This window comes from Epinephelus lanceolatus, chromosome 21, assembly GCF_041903045.1.
Source record: "Epinephelus lanceolatus isolate andai-2023 chromosome 21, ASM4190304v1, whole genome shotgun sequence".
Lineage (NCBI taxonomy): Eukaryota > Metazoa > Chordata > Actinopteri > Perciformes > Serranidae > Epinephelus > Epinephelus lanceolatus.
The window spans coordinates 28083036-28104299 of NC_135754.1; the positions used below are offsets into that span (position 1 = coordinate 28083036).

Below are 21264 nucleotides of genomic sequence, written 5' to 3' on the forward strand. Positions count from 1 at the left end.
TTGAGCCTACGTCGTAGCCTGACGTGCACCTCCCCAGAAATGTAACTACACGAAGCAGACCTTAGACAGGCCATAGACTTGTGCTAATAACGTTAGCATGTTATATTTGTTTGGAAAACATGTTTAGTATAAGGCAGTTGTTTTGTCAGTGAACCTTGTGAGTTGTAATGGAGCTGAATTTTGTAATGTTACCTTTGTTAAATGTTGCTGTTGTCCCTGGTTTTACATGAGAAGAGCTGCTAGCTGCTAGGCTAATTTATACAATGTAAAAGGCCATAGGCTTGTGCTAATAACGTTAGCATGTTGTATTTGTGGGGAAAATGTGTCCAGATAAAGACAAGTGTTTGTCTGTGAATGCTGCGAGTTATAGTGAAGCTGATTTGTGTACTTGTGTTTGAAATGGTCTCTATGTCTCTCTCTCTCTATCAGACACACCACCGCACAAGTATAAATGCTCACAACGGCATAGGCGACGTGCATAAGGTCTGCTGCATAAGTATAAATCCCGCTTCATTCTGCAGGCACTCATATTTTGTGCACAAAGTCGGAACATTTCTAAGCACGTATTAGTGAATGAGGCCAAATGTTTCCATGATGTCCCTTCATCAGAGCCTCCTGTGCTTCCCTTTTCATCGTTTTCCCATCCTCTCCCACACCTCTCTCTCAGCACTCTTGTCTTGTCACATCCTCTATTCTTCTTTTTTTATGTTTACACTTAATTCTTTATCATTCAATACAGTATTTACAGAACTTTATTCCAGCTTCCCCGTGTCTCTTTCTGTCCCTTTCAATCTGCCGTTGATCCCTTTTTTTTTTTTTTTTTTTACTTTTCTCTTGTTTCCAGATCACATTTCCTTTGCAAAACAGTGTTCCCTCTAACTGCAGCCAAATTCATTTGAATAAATGAGTCAACAAGATTAAATTTAAGTGAGAAAATGTGCTACATGGGTGGCTGATACAAACAGATCTTGTGATAAAAACGTGGCTGGTAAATCCCCAAGCTGAAGATCTGAATAACAATATTACAATACTTAAAACACATTTAAAAAATGTTGCTCCGTGTTCCCACAGAGCCGTGGTTAATCATGTCCGCAGCAGAGTCGCTTTAGTGCGTAGTGGATCCAGGGCGCCAGACGCAAGGCTGCAGACCCAGGTTGGAGGTGCTGAACCTGGGTCTGGGGACTCTGCTCGGGTGAGTGCTGCTGGATGCTGGCCGAGAGGCACCAGCGGGGCCGACGGGACTCAGATCTGGGGCGCTCTTAAACTGCCTGTTGGCCTGCGTGTTGCTGGAGGGTGGAAGGTGCAAAAAAGTTGGAGACTGGACTAGAGCAGGGGCAGCAGAGAAGGTGGGGAGCTGAGGGAGTGGAGCAGTAGGGGCAGGGGGAGGTGGGGGAGACAGAGGGGAGGTGGCCCACTGAGGTTGGGGTTGAGGCTGGTAGGGTTGGTAGGGGGTGGGGCCAACTGTGGGTGGGGGAGATGTGACATCAGAGCACCACAGTGGCTCTCCAAGTGTTGTAGCTGATCGGGGTACAACAACTTTGAGTGCGGGCCCTGTGGATATTGGCGGCGGCGTGGAGAAGCGCTTCACCTCATACACCCGTGCTGTCTTCTGAGGACCACTTGTCATTCCTCCCTGCTGCTGATAGGTAGAGGTGTGCTGGGGAACCCCGCCCCCATAGCTGAACAGAGTAGAGTTGAGCTGGTAGGGCTGGTGGCTCATGACATCCACGGACTTGAGGCCGGCTTTCTGACCTTTAGATCCAGCTGGCCCAGACTTTGTCTTTGACACCTCAGGCTTCTTCTGGGCCTTCAGAGGGCAGGAGGGAGAGAGGAGGGGGTTGTAGCTGATGGGCGGAGGAGCACGGATGCTGGATGAGTACTTCCAGGTGGCAGGGAGAGAAGGTGTGGGCGAGGACTCCCTCGTCTGGGCGGGAGAGAAAGGTGCTGCAGCGACAGAGGGAGATCGCTCCACAATGTAGCGATCCATCCTGTTCTGCCTGCGAGCAAACAGCTCACCTCCTTTCCCCGCCAGCTGTGGCACCTGAGGGGTTTGGGGTTTGGGAGCTACAGGAGGTGGCCTGGGTCTTCGCTGAGCCTGCATGAAGTTGCAGGCCTCTGCCCCCAGCCTCAGCCAGTCCTCCTCAGGCCCTGACTCATGCCCGGCCTCCCCGCTGGGCGCAGCTCCGGGCTCGGCGCCTGTGACTTTCCCAAAGTGGTCGTCCATGTTCTGGACCATCGACAGCAAGTCTGGGTTTGGATTAATATCTTTGTTCTGGACTGCACAGAACATCGGCTTCTTGTTGCTACGACGACGGGCTTCATGCAGGATGCCAGTGCGAGCGGCAGGGACCGAGATGCGCTCCTCACGTGTCGCCAGGGAATCGGCGGCAGGAGCCTGGGTAGGTGATGCGGTTGCCACGGCAGCATGGGGACCAGGAGTCACAGCACCTGTCATGTTGATGTAGGGGTGGACAGATGGAGATGGAGGAGGTTGGGCGGGAGGAGGAGGAGGAGGAGGAGGAGCAGGCTGGGCATGGAAGGAGGACTGAGTCAGATCAGGGGGATGTGGAGGGGAGATGGGAGAAGCAGGAATGCAGGTGGAGGGAGGTGGATAAGCAGGAGCAGGAGGAGAGGGGAATTGCTGTGGAGCTGTAGAGGAGAAGGGTTGAGCAGACGAAGAGAATGGGGTGGAGGGGGGAGCATACGCTGCGGGCTGAGGGGAAAATGTGTGCGGATTTGTGGCGGGCTGGGAGAAAGCTGCAGAAGACAGAGAGGAGGGAGGCGAGTTAACAGAGGGGGGAGTGTTGCTGTTGTTATTTCTTGGAGGGATGTACAGGGAGGTGCTAGACACCGCTCTTCTCGCATCTGGCCCTGACTGAAGGCGAGAAGGCTGGATCGTCACCATGGAGACGGCCGCCACAGGTTTGGTCGCCATGGTCATGGCCGTGGGTTTGGGTTGGGGGGGGCGAAACATAACAGAGGTTACAGACGCACGAGGAGCAGCGGGGCCTGGGGTGAAGGGGCGCGCGGTGCGGTTCAGAACACTTGGATTCATGTGATGATCTGAGTCTGTGACTGGACTAAGATTAGGGTTCGGACTGGGATTAGGGTTGCCATGTTGCCCGTTTTGACTTGGAAGGGGCGTCTGAGAGGGCGGACTCAGAACAACACTAGCCCGACTCACAGCCACCAACCCCCCATTGGTCAGGGCCACAGCTGGAGGAGACATGTGTGCAGGCTGATTACTGATTGGCTGCTTTGTGATGCTGCTCTCCAGCCTTGAGCCCTGATAGGCTGAGCTCTCCGGCCCTGAGACCTCCAACCCTGGGCTTTGACTGACAGAGGTCAAAAGTCCTGGTGTCTGATAAGCTGAGATGTCCAGCACTGAGCTGTGATTGGTTGTTGGCGTTGTTGGAGTTGTTGGTGTGGTTGACGGGCAGGCAGAGCTTCTTCTGTCCAGCAGGTCTAGATAACCTGTGTCCCACGTAGGGTCAAACGATGCAGAGAATCCCTCTTCGTCAACCTCTGATCCACTCAGAATGGAGCTTCCTCCTTCCTCCTCTGTCTCCCCTCCTGTGTCTCCTTCTGTCTCCCCTCCTCTGTCTCCCTCAGCTTTGCCGAAGCAGGTCAGTGTGTACTTCTTGGCCCTCTGCCGGCGTTTCTTGAACATAAGCACCCCCTTCGAGTTGGGGTTGGGAGCATCAGTCAGCAATGAGGCAATAGAGCGGCATTTAGTGCGAGCTTCTTTCACCTGTTTCTCCACCACACTCTCCCCACGCTGCAGCTCTGCAAGACAGGAAGAGGAAAGACACCAAAATAAATGTGTTGAAAGAGAGATGATACAAAGGAGAGAAGCAATCATGGGATTTTTGTTGAATACCTAACAAGGCACAGAGCGACAAATAATGGAAACAACAGCGTGATAGCCCTCTCTGACTGTGAGCAGCAGCTGATTTTTACAGTATTATCACAGCGAGGAGCTGTGATGAGGATTACCAGTGACAGACAGGAGTGTGTGTTGTGGATTTAGAACAAAGAATTCCTGCTGCTTTCCAGAGTTGAGTCTCACACACTGGGAAGGTTAGATCAGAGTGTCACTCCTGAACAAATGCTTGTTTGTGCCTGTGTGTGCGCACGCCAGCATGTGCACATGTGTATCTCTGCTTAGTCCAAAGCTATTTGAGTCCTTTTAGTACCTTGGCTCACCTCACATGAATATCCTCACTACATAACTATAGTCTGATGCAGCCTCTGTGCACACACATCTTCATTCTACGCAGCCAAGCTCACCGAGACATAACAAACACACAGTCCCAATGTCAAACTTGATATTTCAGTTGAAAAGTTCAAACATTCCTCCAGCAAAGACTTCATATAACAAGATGTAAAGGAGAACAACAAATTACAGCAATGTTAATGGCTCTGAGAGCTAAATGCTAACACATCTTAGCGTAGCATATTATCATTTCTAATTAGAAACAACAAACGAGGCTGGTGTTTGGTCGTAAACCCAAGTATTTGTTTGACCCAATGATGGCACTAGGGCAGGAGTTGGCAACCTGCAGCCAGCAGCGGACCGAGCACGCAGGAAAGCTTCCCCTGCACCCCCTGTCCAAAACATATCCTCTATAGTGATTATATTTATTACAAACGGGGACAAGAGCAAATGATAAATCGACATGTATAAACAACTTGGCTAACAAACAATCATAATGAATAAACAATAAAATACAAAATATGGTTTGTGAAAATTTGCAAATTTCGTCTTCTTTTTTTTCGAGCTCGGTCTCACTCCAAAGGCGTTGAAATACGACGCTTGGGAAGTGACTTGTAGAGTCAGACACCAACAAAAAAAGCTGTACTTTATCGTCGGCATGATATGCTGCCGGTTGCGGTTATAGCTAAAACTGCGCCCAGTGGCGTCAGGGGGATATGCAGCAGGACAAGGACGAAACTTAAGGTGGCGAAATTCCGACTAGGGCGGGCAGAAGAGGTGGTGCATGGGTCCAACAAACATGGACTTTCACCTGAGAGAGCAGTGTTTGTGTCCTGTAAGATTCTAAAGCCAAACCCTGTTCTTTTTTCCTGAACCCAACCACGTGTGTTTGTTATTGAAGGAAACAAACATCAATTTGTGGTGTTGTACGGATGTAGTGCGTTTATTTTGAAAGAGACTGTATGTAAACGTTAAATTTCCTGCGAAAACCAAAGTGTATTTTGAAAGAAGACAACGGATGCTACTTGACACGGTGTCCAAGAACGTCAACAACCAACGCACCCAGGGTACTTTGCACGTTGTATCTAGATGTGGAAAGTCCATGACCAAACGTCGATATGTGATGAGGTCGGAGTGAAATTTTGCCTAACCGCAATAGCGATGGCTAGTCTTGAGTCTTGATTCCAAATCCAAAAAAACTGAGAATTATAGTGTTTGGACAGAATCATTTGCTTTCACAGCCAACGCTGCCCAAATAATAATAAACAGCCTACTGCAGAGTAGCCACCCTGTTGTAATACATAGTAGTGAATGCTCATTTAGACCTATTGGTAATGTAATGTAATGTAATGTAATTCAGACCTAATAGGCTGTGTTACCTTTATTACAGGGCTCACATATGTTTTGCGGCTCAAGACAGATGTTTGCTAAGACAAGCTAAAGAGATCACGAAAGTTATAAGAATTCATACCTGAGGGGAACATGAATGTCTAAACCCAAGTTTATGACAAACCTTCCAATAGCTTTGTAGACATTTCACTCAAAACCACAATATGGATTTTACCACAGTCATGAATATCTGCACCAAATTTCATCCCTATCCAGTATGGACCTAAGTAGTGGACTCACCAACCAGCAAACTGACGTGGTTAAACATTTTTTTCATTTATATATCCAACCCATAATAAGCAGCATAGCTTCATCGAGTAAATAAAGCATGACAGTATAGACACAACCTCTTATATGATTCACTTTTACACCCTAAAACCACAAAATAAGACTTGCTAACTTAGCCTCACAGATCAGGATCATCAGTCAAGTCCATTACAGCACAACAATAACAATAACCTTGACGTTTCTCTAAAATTGAAAAAGAAAAACAACAGTCACGTCTAACATGAGTGAATCTGTGTGTACATGAGTATACGCACATAGAAGGATTTTAATGTGTCTTACCTGCGTACACGGTGTGTGGGACTGTGTGTCCACCTATGTCTGACCCTGAAGGAGATGTGAGGTCCCTCATCTCACAATTGTGAGCGTGTGTGTGTCCTTAAACTCCCTCAGACCCTCCCACACACACCCTCGCAGCGTCCAGGTCTGCTCTGAGTGGGGACCTGTTTAGTCTCTGTCTTCCAGCTCTTCTCTCCAGGGCTCAGCCCATGTAAAGACCTTTGTCTGTGTCCGGCAACCCAAACCAACGCATGATGTCAACCCACTATTCCTGTCTGTCTGACAGGCATCAAACACCTGTCCAGTCTCTGTCTCATACACACACAGAGCGACACAAGGACGGGAAGACCCCCTCGCCAGAGGATATTTAGACAGTAGTGTCACTGAGTGTGTGTATCTGTGTGTTTGTGTATGTGTGTATGAGTTCATAAAGCCAATTATAGTTTATAGAGGAGCTCGGTCATAACTCTTTACTGTTGTGCTGCACTCTGCTGCTGCTTACACAGACACAACTCTGTAGCAGCAGAGCTAACAATCATTTAACCAAAGCCAAAGGCAATGCATACGTGTGTGTGTGTGTCTGTGTGTCTGTGTGTGTGTAACGTGAGAAAGGGCAGGTCCCTGAACACCTCAGTCATCATTCATCATCCTAATCATTCATAGTAAAGCCCTGACCTAAGTCATTCACCAGATGATGGCACGCTCATTACTGCAACGTTCGCTCATATGAAGTCACGACTCAGTCAGCACATAGTTATCCGGTTTGATCAGCTGTGATCGTCACTACCTTATTGAAACAATGACTTAACCAAACAAGGATGATGAATCGTAATGGGTTAAAGGAGTAGTTTAACATTTTGGGAAATAGTCTTAGTTTGCAGAGATGTGGACTCACATGCCAAATCAAAATCAAAAAAGACCTGCACCTCAACTTGGACTTAAACACCAATGACTCGTGGCTTTACTTGGATTTAAGCTTTTTGGCTTGACGATAGTTGATACCTTCCCCCAAACCCAAAGATTAAAAAAAAAATTCCGAACGTGGTCTCACTCCGAAGTCGTTGAAATCCGACGCTTTGGCAGTGACTTGGGGCGTAAGAAACCAACTAACACCGGCATAATATGTGGTCGGTTGCTGTTCTAGTTTAATGGTGCCTGGCGGTGCCAGAGTGAAATGCGGCGGGACAAGGACAAAAGTTAAGGAGGCGAAAGTCCAACTAGGGCGAGCGGAAGGGGTGGTGCATGGGTCCAACAACATGACATGGCGTCCCAGAACGTCAACAACCAACACACCCAGGGTACCTTGGACATCATATGTGGATGTGGGTCCATTACCAAACATCAATATGTGACGAGGATCAGAGCTTTCCTCTTTTTTTAATTATTTAATCAACATTAACGCTAATAATTTCCAGCAAGTCCACACTTAATTCCCCAGATGATCAACTTTGTTTGAAGAAATCCGACAGCTTCCAATCAAATTGCAGGAGAGAACCATAAAGAACTAACACTACATTACTATAACTTTGTTGTACGACGCAGTAGTCAACAAAAAATTGCTGTTTGCAAAATATGCTGGTTGAAAATTACAGATAGACGCAACAACTTTAATTTAACAAAATAATACAAATTTTAAAAAGCATTCATGATTTTGGTACATTTAATGTTTTATTACTCTGTTGTTAAAATGGCATCACATTTGGGGAAGAGAGCATTCTGACTTATTTAGGACCTGGAACCTGACTCTGGACTTGAGTGCAAAGACTTGAGACTTAATTGTGACTTGTAAAACAATGACTTCTTCCTACCTCTGGAAGTCTGATTCCACTTTTGCGTCTTTTCATTTGTTGGCACGTAACTGTTGATGAATTGTCATTTCTACACCTCTGTTTTTGTGCAGATTAAGCTAACGAACTATAACATGTTCATCAGTGAGCTTTAAAGACGAAGGCTGGTAGGGTGACTTTTAGCTGGAGTGGAATAAAAATAACTTAATTCTGGAACGTTAACTTGTAATGTTACTCAATGATCCACATTTAAGAGTACTGTTTGCAGTGGAAACACAAGGGTCTACGTACCATGTCTGAAGGGTTACTGTTGGTTCCAAAGGTACCATACCGAAAGTGTTTGGTGGAAACGGGGCTTTTGTTACCTTTGGATAGGGCCAGGTTAGCTACCATCCAGATATCTGGTATAGATTTTCTCGTATAACTCCCAGCAAGAAGTGTATTTCCAAAAATGTAAAACTATTTTGAGTATTTTTTTAGCTTATAAAATGTCTAAATCTATTGAGAAACACATCATTACGATCCACAAATAAAGCAGACGACTTCAGAATGACAGTTTTGTCCGACCAACAGCCAAAAAACACAATGACATTTGATTTATAACAATATAAAGCAGAGAAAAGCAGTAAACCCTCACATCAGAAAAGCTAAAACCAGCAAATGCTTAGCTTGATTAATGACTTAATTATGATAATTTGCTGTTTATTGACTAATCAATGACTCAACTAATCATCTGAGGACAAGGAACAGAGAAGTTTCACCAGTGTGAAGCCTGCTGAGCACACACACACACTCTCATGCAAACACACACTCATACACCACATAGTCAGCTGTGTGGCCTGTAAGTCAGTGCTGCATTCAGTCTGTCGATCAGAAGCTTCAATGCCTATAAATACAGCGAGCGAGGCAAATGCTCTGAATACTGACAGAAGAGATGGACTGCTGTTTCAGGGGACAGAGGGGGAAGGTGGAATATCTCTGCAGGTATCTGGTGTATCTCACCCAATCACCACCAGCCTGTAAATGTAACTGGATGCTCCAGATGTAGAAAACCACCACTAGAGGGGGATCTAGCTGTTGATAAACTTAAAGACTACACAGCCAATGCCCTCGGAGACACCAGGGGAATCTTTGGAATTTAAATTAATAAGCAAAAACCCTGCAGTCAACACTGAAATAGTTGCATCACCGTGAGAAACTACAGAGGTTTCTGTTTTTGGTTAAAAGCTGGTGTTACATTCTCAAACTTCACAGAAGAAGAAGTTTGAACCCAAACTTACATCCAAGATATAAACTGTATTTAGCGTAGGTGGAAGTGATATCACATCAGTGGCATGCTGCACAGGACTATAATTAGCACTGTAACATTAATTATACATTATTTTCTAAATAACTATGATGACGAGGTATAATTACCGAACACAAATAAGATCATGGTAGCCTTTAACTATTTTTCCATGGCCACCTTAACTTCTTGTCATCACTTCACTGGTGCTGTGTTTGTGTTTTCTTGAGCTTTACATGTTTGAAAGGATTTTACAGTATCAGTAAATGTCTTAATCTTATTTAAGTACTTTTAGTGTCAGGTGGAAATGATTATTGATGTTTAAACTCTTACTGGTAGCACCTGACAAACTTAGATTTGCAGAAGTCAGTATCCTCTTTTACACTGCCTCTGGGTAATTTGTTGCACGTGTGTAGTTTTGTGTGCACACAGGCTTGCATGTTATGTATGTATTTGCAACATATCCTTATACAACTGTTTGTATGGCATCCAATGAATTAGTGCCCAGTTAATTAGCATCCCAGTAAGGTTAGGTTAAAGAAAATAATCGTGGTCGAGCATTGTCACAGTGTTTAATGTAAAGTTACATACTTAACGTAAAGTTCCATGGGTTAGGTTTAGGAAAGTAAAGTTACGTAGGTTAGATTGAGGAAAAGAGTCATGGGTGGGCCTTATTACTTTTCGTACTTGACATAAAGTTACGTGGGTTAGGTTTAGTAAAAAAAACCCTTAGTTTTAAGTAAATTTATGTACTTAAGGTAACTCACTTAATGTTAAGTTAAGTTTAAAGTTAAGTATAGGTGACGTAGGTTAGGTTTCAGAAGAAACATGGTTGGACATTGTCACGTTACATACTTAACGTAAAGTTTCGTACTTAACGTAAAGTTTCGTACTTAACGTAAAGGTACATGGTTAGGATTAGGCAAGTAAAGTTTAAAAGGTTAGGTTAAGGAAAGTAATGTTACATAGGTTAGATTTAGAAAAGAATCATGGTTGGGCGTCATGACATGAAGTACTTCACGTAAAGTTACATACTTAATGTAAAGTTACATGGGTTAGGTTTAGAAAAGTAAAGTTACGCAGGTTAGGTTTAGGAAAAGAATCATGGTCGGGTGTTGTTACGTTAAGTACTTAACGTAAAGTTACATGGGTTAAGTTTATGAAAATAAAGTTACGTAGGTTAGGTTTAGGAAAAGAATCATGGTTGGGCCTCATCACCTTACATACTTAATGTTAAGTTAAGTGGGTTAGGTTTAGGAAAGTAAAGTTACGCAGGTTAGGAAAAGAATCATGGTTGTGCGTCATCACATTAAGTACTCAACACAAAGTTAGATTTAATCTTACTTTAGTTAGTTCCTAAAGTTAGATTTAGGAGAGTAAAGTTATGTTGATTAGGTTTAGGAAAATAATCATGGTTGGGCGACATCACGTGAAGTAGGCCTTCTTAACGTAAAGTACTTAAGGTAATTCACTTAACATAAAGTTATGTTAAGTTTAAAGGTAAGTTTGGGCAAGTAAAGTTACATAGGTTAGGTTTAGGAAAAGAAAGATGGTTGGACATTACATTTACATACTTAACATAAAGTTTCATACATAATGTAAAGTACTTAACGTAAAGTTATATAGGTTACATTTAGAAAAGTAAAGTTACGTAGGTCAGGTTAAGGAAAAGAAACATGGTTGGCTGTAGTCACATCACATATTTAACATAAACTTACGTACTTAAGGTAATGTGACGATGTACGTTGAAATAACTCAAAGTTAACTTGGTTTCACACGGTACACAAACACCAGTCTCCTGGGGGAAAGTCCTGTGTTTTGTGGTCCATCCACCACTCCAACCACGGACCTTTGCTCTTTATACTACTTCCATCTTTACTTCCCTCAGTGCATGAGAACAGCCTGGTATTTAGTAACAGGTACACAGTAGTAACAGTGTTTTTGTGTCTGAATTGATCTAAATCATTATGGTTGTGTGTGACTTCAAATGTGTATTTCCTCTTTTTTGCTTGTTAACCATTTTGTACTCTCTGGATAAATTTACTTGTGACAGTGCGCTGTAGTTTTGTATGAAGATATACTCACTGGCTTGCCGTGCTTTGTCCATGTAGGTGGTGGAGAGCTCGTCGCTGACTGGGGTCTGCTGTGGTCCCACCATAGGTACCAGATGTTTACCAGAGCCCGACATCAAAGCCTCTTTCGCTCGTTCTGGAGACACAAGCGGTGGGCAGGCCAGCCCGATGCAGCCTCCTGCCTCCTGGAAGCCACTGTCCCCTTCTCCCTCTGCTTCCATTAACCCCTGATCAGGGGTCGGTGTGAGTGTGTGAGGGGTTAAAGTGTGTGGGGTGTGTGTTGGAGTGGTCCACTCAGTCTGGAGTGGCTGGTAGATGAGCTCTCTGCGAGGGACGCCGACAAGACCCTGACCGTCCCACTGCCCCTGCATAGAAAGGCCTACATCTGTGGCGCTCTCATACCTGAGAGGAAACGCAACAGAGTTTATAACACTGTAGTGGGAGATATTCTTTTTGGACAGGATATGGACAGGAAACCTTGGTTTGATGTTGCAGCTTTTTAAAAAGCTTGATAAAAGAAAAATTTTATGACAGAATACACTGAAAACAGGAAGTCTCCGTTCCTTACCCGCTCATCTCTGAGGTCTCCTCCTCTTCTTGGTTGTCATAGCGCGCAGGTGAGCGTGCATGAGGAGGTGTGCGGCGTTGGCGACGGTGTGTGAGTGACTGTGTATCTGCATCACTGTCTGTCTCTCCGTAGTACGCCTCACTGTCTGGAGGGGAAGTGACGCCCCTGGGGGAGAGGATGGAGGAACAGTGGGAGGGCAAGGGGCCTGCGGGGGGAGACAGGACCCCCGTGGAGCAGTGGAATCCAGGAGGAGCCCTGGAAATACACAAGTTGTGAAAATGTAAAACATGAATCGATTTGTTAAAAAAGAGCTTCACGTTACAAAGTCTGTGTGATGTACAGTATGTGAGTCCATGCTCTGACCTTTTAACCCTCAGGTTGAGTGTTGAGCTCTCTGTGTCGATGAGGCTCATGGCCTGAGCATGACTGAGCTCTGCACACATGTGGTCGCCAATGGCAACCAGCTCGTCATGCTCCTTCAGTCCAGCTCTACATGCTTTGCTACGCCTGCGTACCTGCAGAGAGGACAGGGGTTAGAATACCTGTGGCTGTGGGAAAAGCACGACCTTTACATTCATTTATAGACACATCATTCAACTTTTGACCAGCGGTTCCCCACCTCTTTGACTTGTGACCCCTTACAACAGAACAATACTTGTGACACATTGTCACCCATTATATGTCTATAAGTTATAACCAGGAGGGGGATTTCTTACAGGGAAATATCCAGTAATTCATGTGGTATAAAAGTTAAGATTTAAGGAACTTCCTGTAACTAAAGTCACCCAAAACACCTGTGCAAGGCATACCCGAAGTAAACTGAAAACTGTTCTTGTTCCACTTTTAGTCCATTAATATGCATGATCTCATTTGAAAGGCAACGCTCTGAATTTTTACCCAACAGTCAGAATCACCTCAAGTGAGAAATGTGTATTTAGGAGCTCACTGTATATTAAACACTTCTGGAAAAGAAGAAGTCTGAATTGAATAGACAGTTTTTTTCCCTTAAGACAACAGACAGAAGAGCCATTTGTTACGGGGTTGTTATAACAGTCTGTGATGCCAGGAATGAGTTCAGAACTGCGCTCAAGATCAGGAGTGTCACTGACTACAGGACCCATAATCCATCAGACCAACTGTTGTCTATTGATCGGCTCTGTAACCAGAGAAGAGAAGCAGTCCCATCCTTGCAACACAGGCCCTGTTGGCAACTGGAGGCTGTGGAGAGGACATGGAAGCTGCTATTGGCTCATGTGAGGTGTCAATCAAAAGCTTGTAGTTCAGCCACCAGCATATTTTGTAACAAGTGTGATTGAACGCAAATATAGCACTCAGTGAGAGTTGGTAATGACCTTTATTTAAACACAGAATAAACAGTTCTTCAGGCTCAGAGCCCACACACAGTCTCTGGGTTCAGGGGCCAGGGAACGGACCAGGCCGAACTCAGAAGCTGGATCAAGAACGAGGATGTGAGTCCTCGGACCCGAACAGTTCAGTCTGCTAGCAGGCAGAGGTAACAAACAGGGGCTTACTGATGGTGTGGTTGAGAAGGCGAAGGGTCTGGAACCAGAGGAGCAGTCCAGCAAAGCAGCAGAGCCAACAAGGGATGAGCAGCAGTGAAGGCCAGGCGATGGATCTAGGGGCTGACAGGCCCCTGATCCATCGCCGACAGGTAGGTGAAAGGAGAGCACACACACAAGGCAGCGTGTGACATCACACAGATAGTCTCTGAGCTGCAGTAGACAACTGGCAAGCAGGTGGAAACACTCACGCTGAATCGTCGTTGCAGGAAAACACCACACAGCCACAGGTAGATGAAAACCAGAGATGTTGAGGCAGAGCTCATGGTCAAGGACAGAAGGGTGGTGAGTTCACCGGGAAACAGACGACGAAGACAGGTCAGAGGCAGGCAGGGTCGGAAACAGGTGATCAGGCAGGTAAGGAGTGCTGGAAAGTCTTGAATGAGGTAAAGAACATTCTGGCACTGAGGGAGCGCTCATGAGAAGCAGCTGTGTGCACAGGTGAGTGGAGTTGTCTTGATGAGGGGGGCGTGGCTGGCAGGTAGAGTGGAAAAACAGGGAGAGCAGGGGAGCAGAATGCAGGCTGTGACGTATTTACATGCAAACTGGATTTATTATGACAATAAGAGGAGAAATGTGAACATTTAAAATGATGCAACGACAGATTGTTGAAGAAGCCTGCATCTACTCATGGACGACGGTTAGCTAGCTCAGTGGTGCTCGGTGAGCTAGCAGTAAACGCACACTTCCCTCTGCACGGTGATACGGTTGGCTGGTGTAGTTCGGTTCCTACTGCTCACAACAGTGTCTGCAGATTAATTTGAGTAACCAGGTCATGATTTCTGAAAAGAGACAATGCCGTCGAGCACTTTGAGCACCACTAGCCGAACACTTAGCAACTTACACCAAAATAATCTAGACTGAGGCCATGTTTATACAAAAACTATCAGTTGAAATTTTCGTTTTGAAAAAAGTTCCGCATTTAGATGACAACGTTTTGATAACAATCACCGTGCACACGGATCCGCAAAAATGACCAAAAACGCTGTAGTGTACATGCCAGGCCAGTAGTTGGCGGTGATGTATAAACAAACAAAATGGCAACTGCACAAACGTTTGTCTGGACGGACGACGAGATAGAGTTGCTACAGAAGATCTACACTTTGCTGGAGACGCGTTGATAAATTCAACAGGGTGAGCAGCACAAACAGAGCTCAGGAGTCCACCATTGTTGTTGTGATGGTCGACTTTCTAGCACATTTCAGAGGAGCAGCATATTGCAAGTTTGCATGACAACAGAGACGGAGCTGTTTCCAAAGAACTGCACTCTGGAACCTGTTTTCAAAACATTTTCAGGCAACCAAAACGCAACTAGAGTTTACCGTTTTCCATTGAAATCATTGTCGTATGAACAGGACCAGATAAATAGACCTAAGGGTAAGAAGAAAAACAAGTTGTTTTTTTATTTTGGGGTGAACTGCCCCTTTAAGCCATCTCAGTATCGATATAATGGGCTGTCATCCAGATTATTACTTCAGTGTATTTCCTGTAAAACTCCTACAGGTTGTATGGTGTTAAGCCCCGTTTCGAAACACTTTCAGTATGGTACATTTGGAGCCAACAGTAACCCTTCAGACATGGTACCTAGACCCGAGTGTTTCCACTGCAAACAGTAAATGTGGGCGGGGTTGTTGTCGTCGAATCAGTCTTTGGTGAAATGACCTAAAGCTCAATGACCAGTGTTCAGAAACAGGCAGCTCTCCTGCCATCCTTGTCCCTGTATCAGAATAACTCATGAAGTCATGCAGCTGTTCCTGGAGGTCGCTAAGAGATGATGTCATAGGATCATTCAGGAAGTATGTCTGTGGTGGGGGGGTGGGGGTGGGGGTGGGTGAGGTGAGTATTCTTGTCCACTAGATTGCAGTTTCCTCTATAAGAAGATAAGGCCCTCAGCTCAGTCTCCTAACACACACACACACACACACCTTATCACTGTGAAAAATGTTGAGGGGAGGAAAGTGTGTTCTCGCACCTACTTGGACTCTCAAGAGGACTCGGTATTCCCCTTTATCAGTGTCTCTTGACCCAGTAGTCCCAGTGTGGCAAGCACATGCAAGGACGAGCTGTCGATCTCGTACTTTCCCCCTCAGACAAATGTACACACATATACACACACACACACGGCACAATCATGAAAGAGGGGGTTTGAACAGCTGCATCACCGTTCTGGACTGAGGGGGATGCCTGTCGTTCACCATGTGTTCCCTACATACCCAAAATAAAACCTTACAGGAAAACTGACCACATTCCTAGACAGACAATGAAAGACAGGCACTACTGTGACGAGAAACAAAAAAAATACTCACAATACTAGAATTAAAAACTTTATGAGATGTGAAAGTGTATGAGTGTGTGAACAAGAGGCCTTTTTCCATGCTCTGCTTCCAGCTCCTCTTAAATGAGCTATTCTGATCCTCTAGTTTGTGCTCCATTCCCAACCGGGCTTATCTGAGGTATGCTCAACCTCACACACACACACAAATGGCAGGTCACATACATACACCAACAAGAGGAAGCACACACTGATTAAACTCTCATCAAAGGTGACCTTATCTGCTTGAAAATCCCGGATAAAGAGTAGCCTTTGGTGCCAGAGACACTCCACCTCCATTTTGAATCAGAGGTTATGACAGCTTATGAGTGACCTGGCAACTTTTCATGTCAGTGTGAGCGAGGTCGCATTCCTCCTCTCCAGAATAGATTTTCTTATTAGAGACAACATTCTGGTCTGTCAACAAACATAAACACAGATGCGAAAAGCTTTTGGAGAAACCAGACGTGAAAAAAAAAAAAAAAAAATCCCGGAGCTTTAAATTGGATTATTTTGTCTGAAAAATATGTGACGACGACAAATCTTCATTGTCAGCCATGTGTTATTTTCACTGTGGATTAATATGTCTGTTTTTGGATTAAGGGGCATCTATTGAAAGATATGGAATACAGTATTCCTGTCTGTGTTTTCTGTTGTGTATAATCACAGGAAACTAAAAATCATTTTGTTTTCGTTACCTTAGAATGAGCGGTTTATGTCTACATACGGAGCTGGTCCTCTTATAGGGAGTCCACCATGTTTCTACAGTGGCCAAGGATGGACAAACCAAACACTGGCTTGGAAAAAGTCACTTACATTTCCTCATTTTTGCGTCAGCCTTGATAGTTACACTACACATTTGGCACGCTTGCTAGATAGATGCCAATAAATCCTACAAACTGGATAAAATACCAATAAAGTACTTGATTCGATACCAATAATGTAAATGGAGTAGCATGTAGTGTAGCTTTGCTTTCGAAAGTTTTGGTGACATCTCGGCACGCTAAACTGACAACTCGGTCATGGACATCATGCTTGAATTCACCACACCACCAGACTGTATGGGTTATAGCTACTGCTGCGGGAGTGTGAGCTCCATGCTGGGGATAGTTGGTGAGAGTCCACTCGGATGCACACACTCAATGACCTGGCTAACTGTTAGCATTGCATGGCTAACATTTCCTAAAGGTTATGAACAGGCTGAACAACAAAGTCGAACCATTTCGGTGTGACTTTGTTTGTGACAGTTTAAGGGCTCAGTGTTGGATGTTAGCTGCTGCTGCTGTGTTAGTTCGTGCTAACCAGGCAGATGTTGACTGACAGTTCGCGCAGGGAGAGTGGCTCCTGAGACAGCAGCAACAGAAAGTTTGCTGATCTGGCGGGGAGTCTTGGTGCAAAAAGGATCCAATGCAGGTATCATGTGACTGGAGACGTTACGGTACCTTGGTACTGGGTTATTTTTGTTTCATATCTTAAAAGTATCGAGCCTGAGAGTGATATTGGGTGTTGTAAACATCATAGTGCACGCTTAGATTTAGTATACTGCTGTCTTTATACATACCATCTTCTTTACACATACTTGGTGTTTACAGTATTGTTAAGATGTTCTGGTATCAGGTATTTGCGCGTGTTGACACTGTTCAGGCAGCTGGTAGTTCTTGTGGTTGAAAAAATAATAACAGGAGAAGAAGAGAGAGTCGAGCTTGCATAGATTTGACTGATCTGTGTTCGGACTTAACTAAAGTTATGAGGGAAACCCAGAATGTGTTGGATTGTTTTATTCCTTCTCAAGCACCCATGTTGCTTATATGAGCACAGACACCCAACCCACAACCCAAAGACATTTAGCTTACTCTCATAGAGGAATAAAGAAACCAAAAATATCCACATTTAAGCAACTGGAATCAGAAAAAAGTGACTTTTTTTCCTTAAAAAATGACTTAACTTTGCACAGAGATGCCTCTCCTCATGAGGAACAAATTTGCCTCAAGAGCCCATAACTACTGGTTATATAGATTTTCCACCATTTTGGATTTTTTGAAAAACACTTTAAATCGATCTCTTCCTAGGAAGTTTGACCGATCTGCATGAAACTCGGTGAACATAATCTAGGGACCAATATCTAAAGTTCCCTTTTGGCAAAAGTTGGAAAACTTACTAAAACTGAGCTTCTATAAGGCAATGAATATTGCGGAGGGCGTGGCTCATCACATAAAGGTGTATAACATCTCAAGGGTTTCACCCATCACCACGCAACTTTGTAGGCATATGACCACACATAATCTGAGGGGACCCCTCCATTATTGACCCCATCAAACAAAATGGGGGCGCTAGAGAGCTAATTTCTTATCTAGGCCAAACCGCCATATCGATTTTTACTAAACTTGGTAGATATGTAGAACAGGACGCCTCAAGGTGACTGGAGAAATTTAACTCTAATTGGCAACTGGGTGGCGCTATAACAACAGAAAAATGCTTAAAAATGGCTAAAATGCGACCGATCGCTGTGGCTCCTCCTGTGGACCAATGTTTGTTTGTTTTTCTAATTTTTGGTATGACTAAGTCGTGGTATGGTATGCTGTACATAATCACAGTCATTCTGTCTGTCCCACGTTTTTCTACTCACTGACGTGGTCAATCTATGTGAAACTGCACATAGGCATTGAGGATTGGCATAGGTAGAAGTTGACAAAGCTACCAATGGGTATGGACTAGTTAATTTAATAGCTGACAACTAATCAATCAATTGTTGCACCTCTAGCATGTTGCATATATGTGTAATTGTGCGCATACAATGGAATGTGTGCACATGTATGCACTGTACAACGACCTATTTAAAAGAAACTCCTGCTAGTCTTTGATACTCTACGATCGCCATCAGGATGCAGCAATGAAACCTGAGTCAAGATCAACCCCTAAACATGCTGTTCACACTGTTCTCCAACCCACAAACCCAGATGAATCACAACAGGGGAAACCGAAATTGGCTGCAGCCATATGAGTACAAGAAAACTGTAGTGTATCCCAGAGGTGCTGTTGTAGAGAGAAGATGACTTGTGGTCAGAGCTAGGCCTAGATGGTATTGTATTCAGTGAGGTATGCAGCATGTAGTGGTATTTGTGAAAATACAATTAGCCTACTTAGACAAGTCTTGCTGGGTTTTAAGACTCATGGCCCAAAGGATAATGAATAGATAGGAAATAAGCGCCCTACTTGCAGGAGGACCCAATGACACTTGTCAATGTGGCGGATACAGACATATCAGCGTGCTGAACGGAGATGAAGTCATGACTAAAATCTTGTGGCTAATAAACTGCTTTTGTAGCTGAAAACATCATCTCAAGATAAAGTTGTATGTGGCAATACTCCAAACAGGGGCAGAGGCTTTTTTTAACTAGTCCTGTAACGTTATCCCCACCCCTCGATCTTTCATCACAACTGCCTGATCTACCAGTAGAGACCGACCTCTGGTGGCATGTGCTGTGCACTACAATACATTCCCTGAATGCAGCATCTCCGACCGTATCAGTTTAACAGAAAGAGGAGCATCTGTATTTTTGACGGTACTGAAAATGATAACTGTGGGATTTCTAAATACCCGAGTCTAGAGCATGAACACTCTCTGAAGTCGCTGAAATCTGACGCTTGGGCAGCGACATGCAGCGTCAGAGACCAACAAAAGAAGGCTTCCTTTAACGTCAGCATGATACCCGCCCACTTGCTGTTATATTTTAACTGTGCCTGGCGGTGTCAGGGGGAAGCACAGCGGGACAAGGGCGAAAGTAAAGGCAGCGAAAGGGATGGATGGATGGGTCAAACAAACCCCGACTTTCACCCGAGAGAGCAGTGTTCGTGTCCCGTAAGATTCGAAAGCCAAACGGTGTTCTTTTTTTCCTAAACCTAGCCACGTGCTTTTGTAGTTTTGTACCATCCTAGCACGTTTATTTTGAAAGAGACTGTATGTAAACGCTGTAAAAACGGAAGTGTAATCTTGAAAGAAGAGAACTTGACAGGGTGTCCCAGAACGTCAACAACCAATGCACCCTGGGTACCTTTTGCGTCGTATGTGGACGTGACCAATAGTCCAAGCAAAATCAAAACTACTTAAATAACAGAGGAACATTGGCATTTTTCCCTGAGTAACAATTACTCAGATGCAGAAGTTTAATGTAAAAAGACATCCTGATTATGAACATTTAAATATGACTTCACCTATCAAACTTACCCCTCTCCAATTCAGTGATGATCTCCAAAGGTAAGTCCTGACTTTAAAAAACTACTGTTGCTGAAAACAAACTACAGGTGAAAGTACATATACTGAAGCTCGACGATTACACGACAAGAGTACTTGTGTTTTGTTATTTACACCCCTAGAAATACTGATAAGCATCAGATTTAAGCTCATAGCCACACCAAAGTAACGATTTATTTATTCAGATTTTATGCCGACTGTAAAGTTTCTAAATAAAAGGTTGAATTACAAACATAGCAAACCACAAGACTGACCATCAAAGCCACAGACTGCAATTAACAGCTGCAGTCTCTATTAAACCCATCTACTCATGTTACCACCTTGGCAGTACGTCTTTTCTGCACCATACTGTATGCACACACACACACGCACACATACACACACGTAGGCTCCACTGTACCTTGGCCACCTGTAGAGGTTTTTGCTGCTCTGCTCCTCCCTGTAGTCTGAAGCCCCACGGGGAACCTCCTGAGAGGGAGACCACAATTTCCTCTGCTACCATCCCTGCTCCGAGCTCACAGCCTGCTGTGTGCGAGTGTGACTGTGCGTACTGTAAGTTGCTCTCCCCCCGTCTTCAGTTCCTCACACTCTGTGAATGTGAGTGTGTGAGTCTCCTGCCTCCCGCTCCTCTCTGTGACCACGACGAATCACTCCACCCATGAGGAGACAGGGGGTGGCTGGCTTTCATCTGCTTACACTGGAATGCTGTGTCGGAGGGTGGGAGCTCAGGAGGGTGAGAAGGGGCAGAAGTGCGTGTGTGTGTGTGTGTGTGTGTGTGTGTGCGCGCGTGTGTGTGTGTGTATGTGCATCCACACTTGTATTCAACACTTGCCATGTCACTCTCAAGCACTCTGTACAGGACGGGATGCTTGCTGATATACAATCCCGAAATAACCACCATCACCACTCCCTCTTTGACCCCAGCTAAGCCGGTCTGTCCAGCAGCCGCGGCTTCATCTAACCACAGCACCCCAACCTTAGATATAAATATTTTAGGAATTTCAGTTGGTTCACCGTGCATACATTTTATTGGCGTCAGAATAGAGGGAAGTCTAGTGACTTCCTAGGAAATATAATTTTTGATCCTTCAGCTGTCAAGGAAAACACTTTCCCAGGCAAAGCATTAAGACAGTAGTCAACGAGGGGCAGGCTCTAAGTTGGCAAGCCCTCCTGCAGTGTTGGGAAGATGATAAATACTGGCTCTCAGGCTACTGCTCATCAGCTTCAACACCTCCGATGC

General features: G+C 44.7%; 1 protein-coding gene across 2 annotated transcripts; it reads right to left on the reverse strand.

Annotated features, from left to right (window-relative positions):
- Nucleotides 1–672: 672 nt before the first annotated feature.
- Nucleotides 673–20681, reverse strand: synpo2lb (synaptopodin 2-like b). 2 transcript variants are annotated; one of them, XM_033610521.2, is made up of 5 exons: nucleotides 20425–20681; nucleotides 12245–12396; nucleotides 11882–12136; nucleotides 11327–11715; nucleotides 673–3786 (listed from the first exon to the last, which is right to left on the reverse strand). In XM_033610521.2, exons 1-5 carry the CDS (start codon nucleotides 20524–20526, stop codon nucleotides 1106–1108), a joined length of 3579 nt encoding a protein of 1192 aa, XP_033466412.2. In that variant the 5' UTR covers nucleotides 20527–20681; the 3' UTR covers nucleotides 673–1105. The 2 variants fall into 2 exon arrangements, with proteins under 2 accessions (XP_033466412.2, XP_033466413.2); XM_033610522.2 differs by lacking the exon at nucleotides 20425–20681 and adding an exon at nucleotides 13653–13803.
- Nucleotides 20682–21264: the final 583 nt, after the last annotated feature.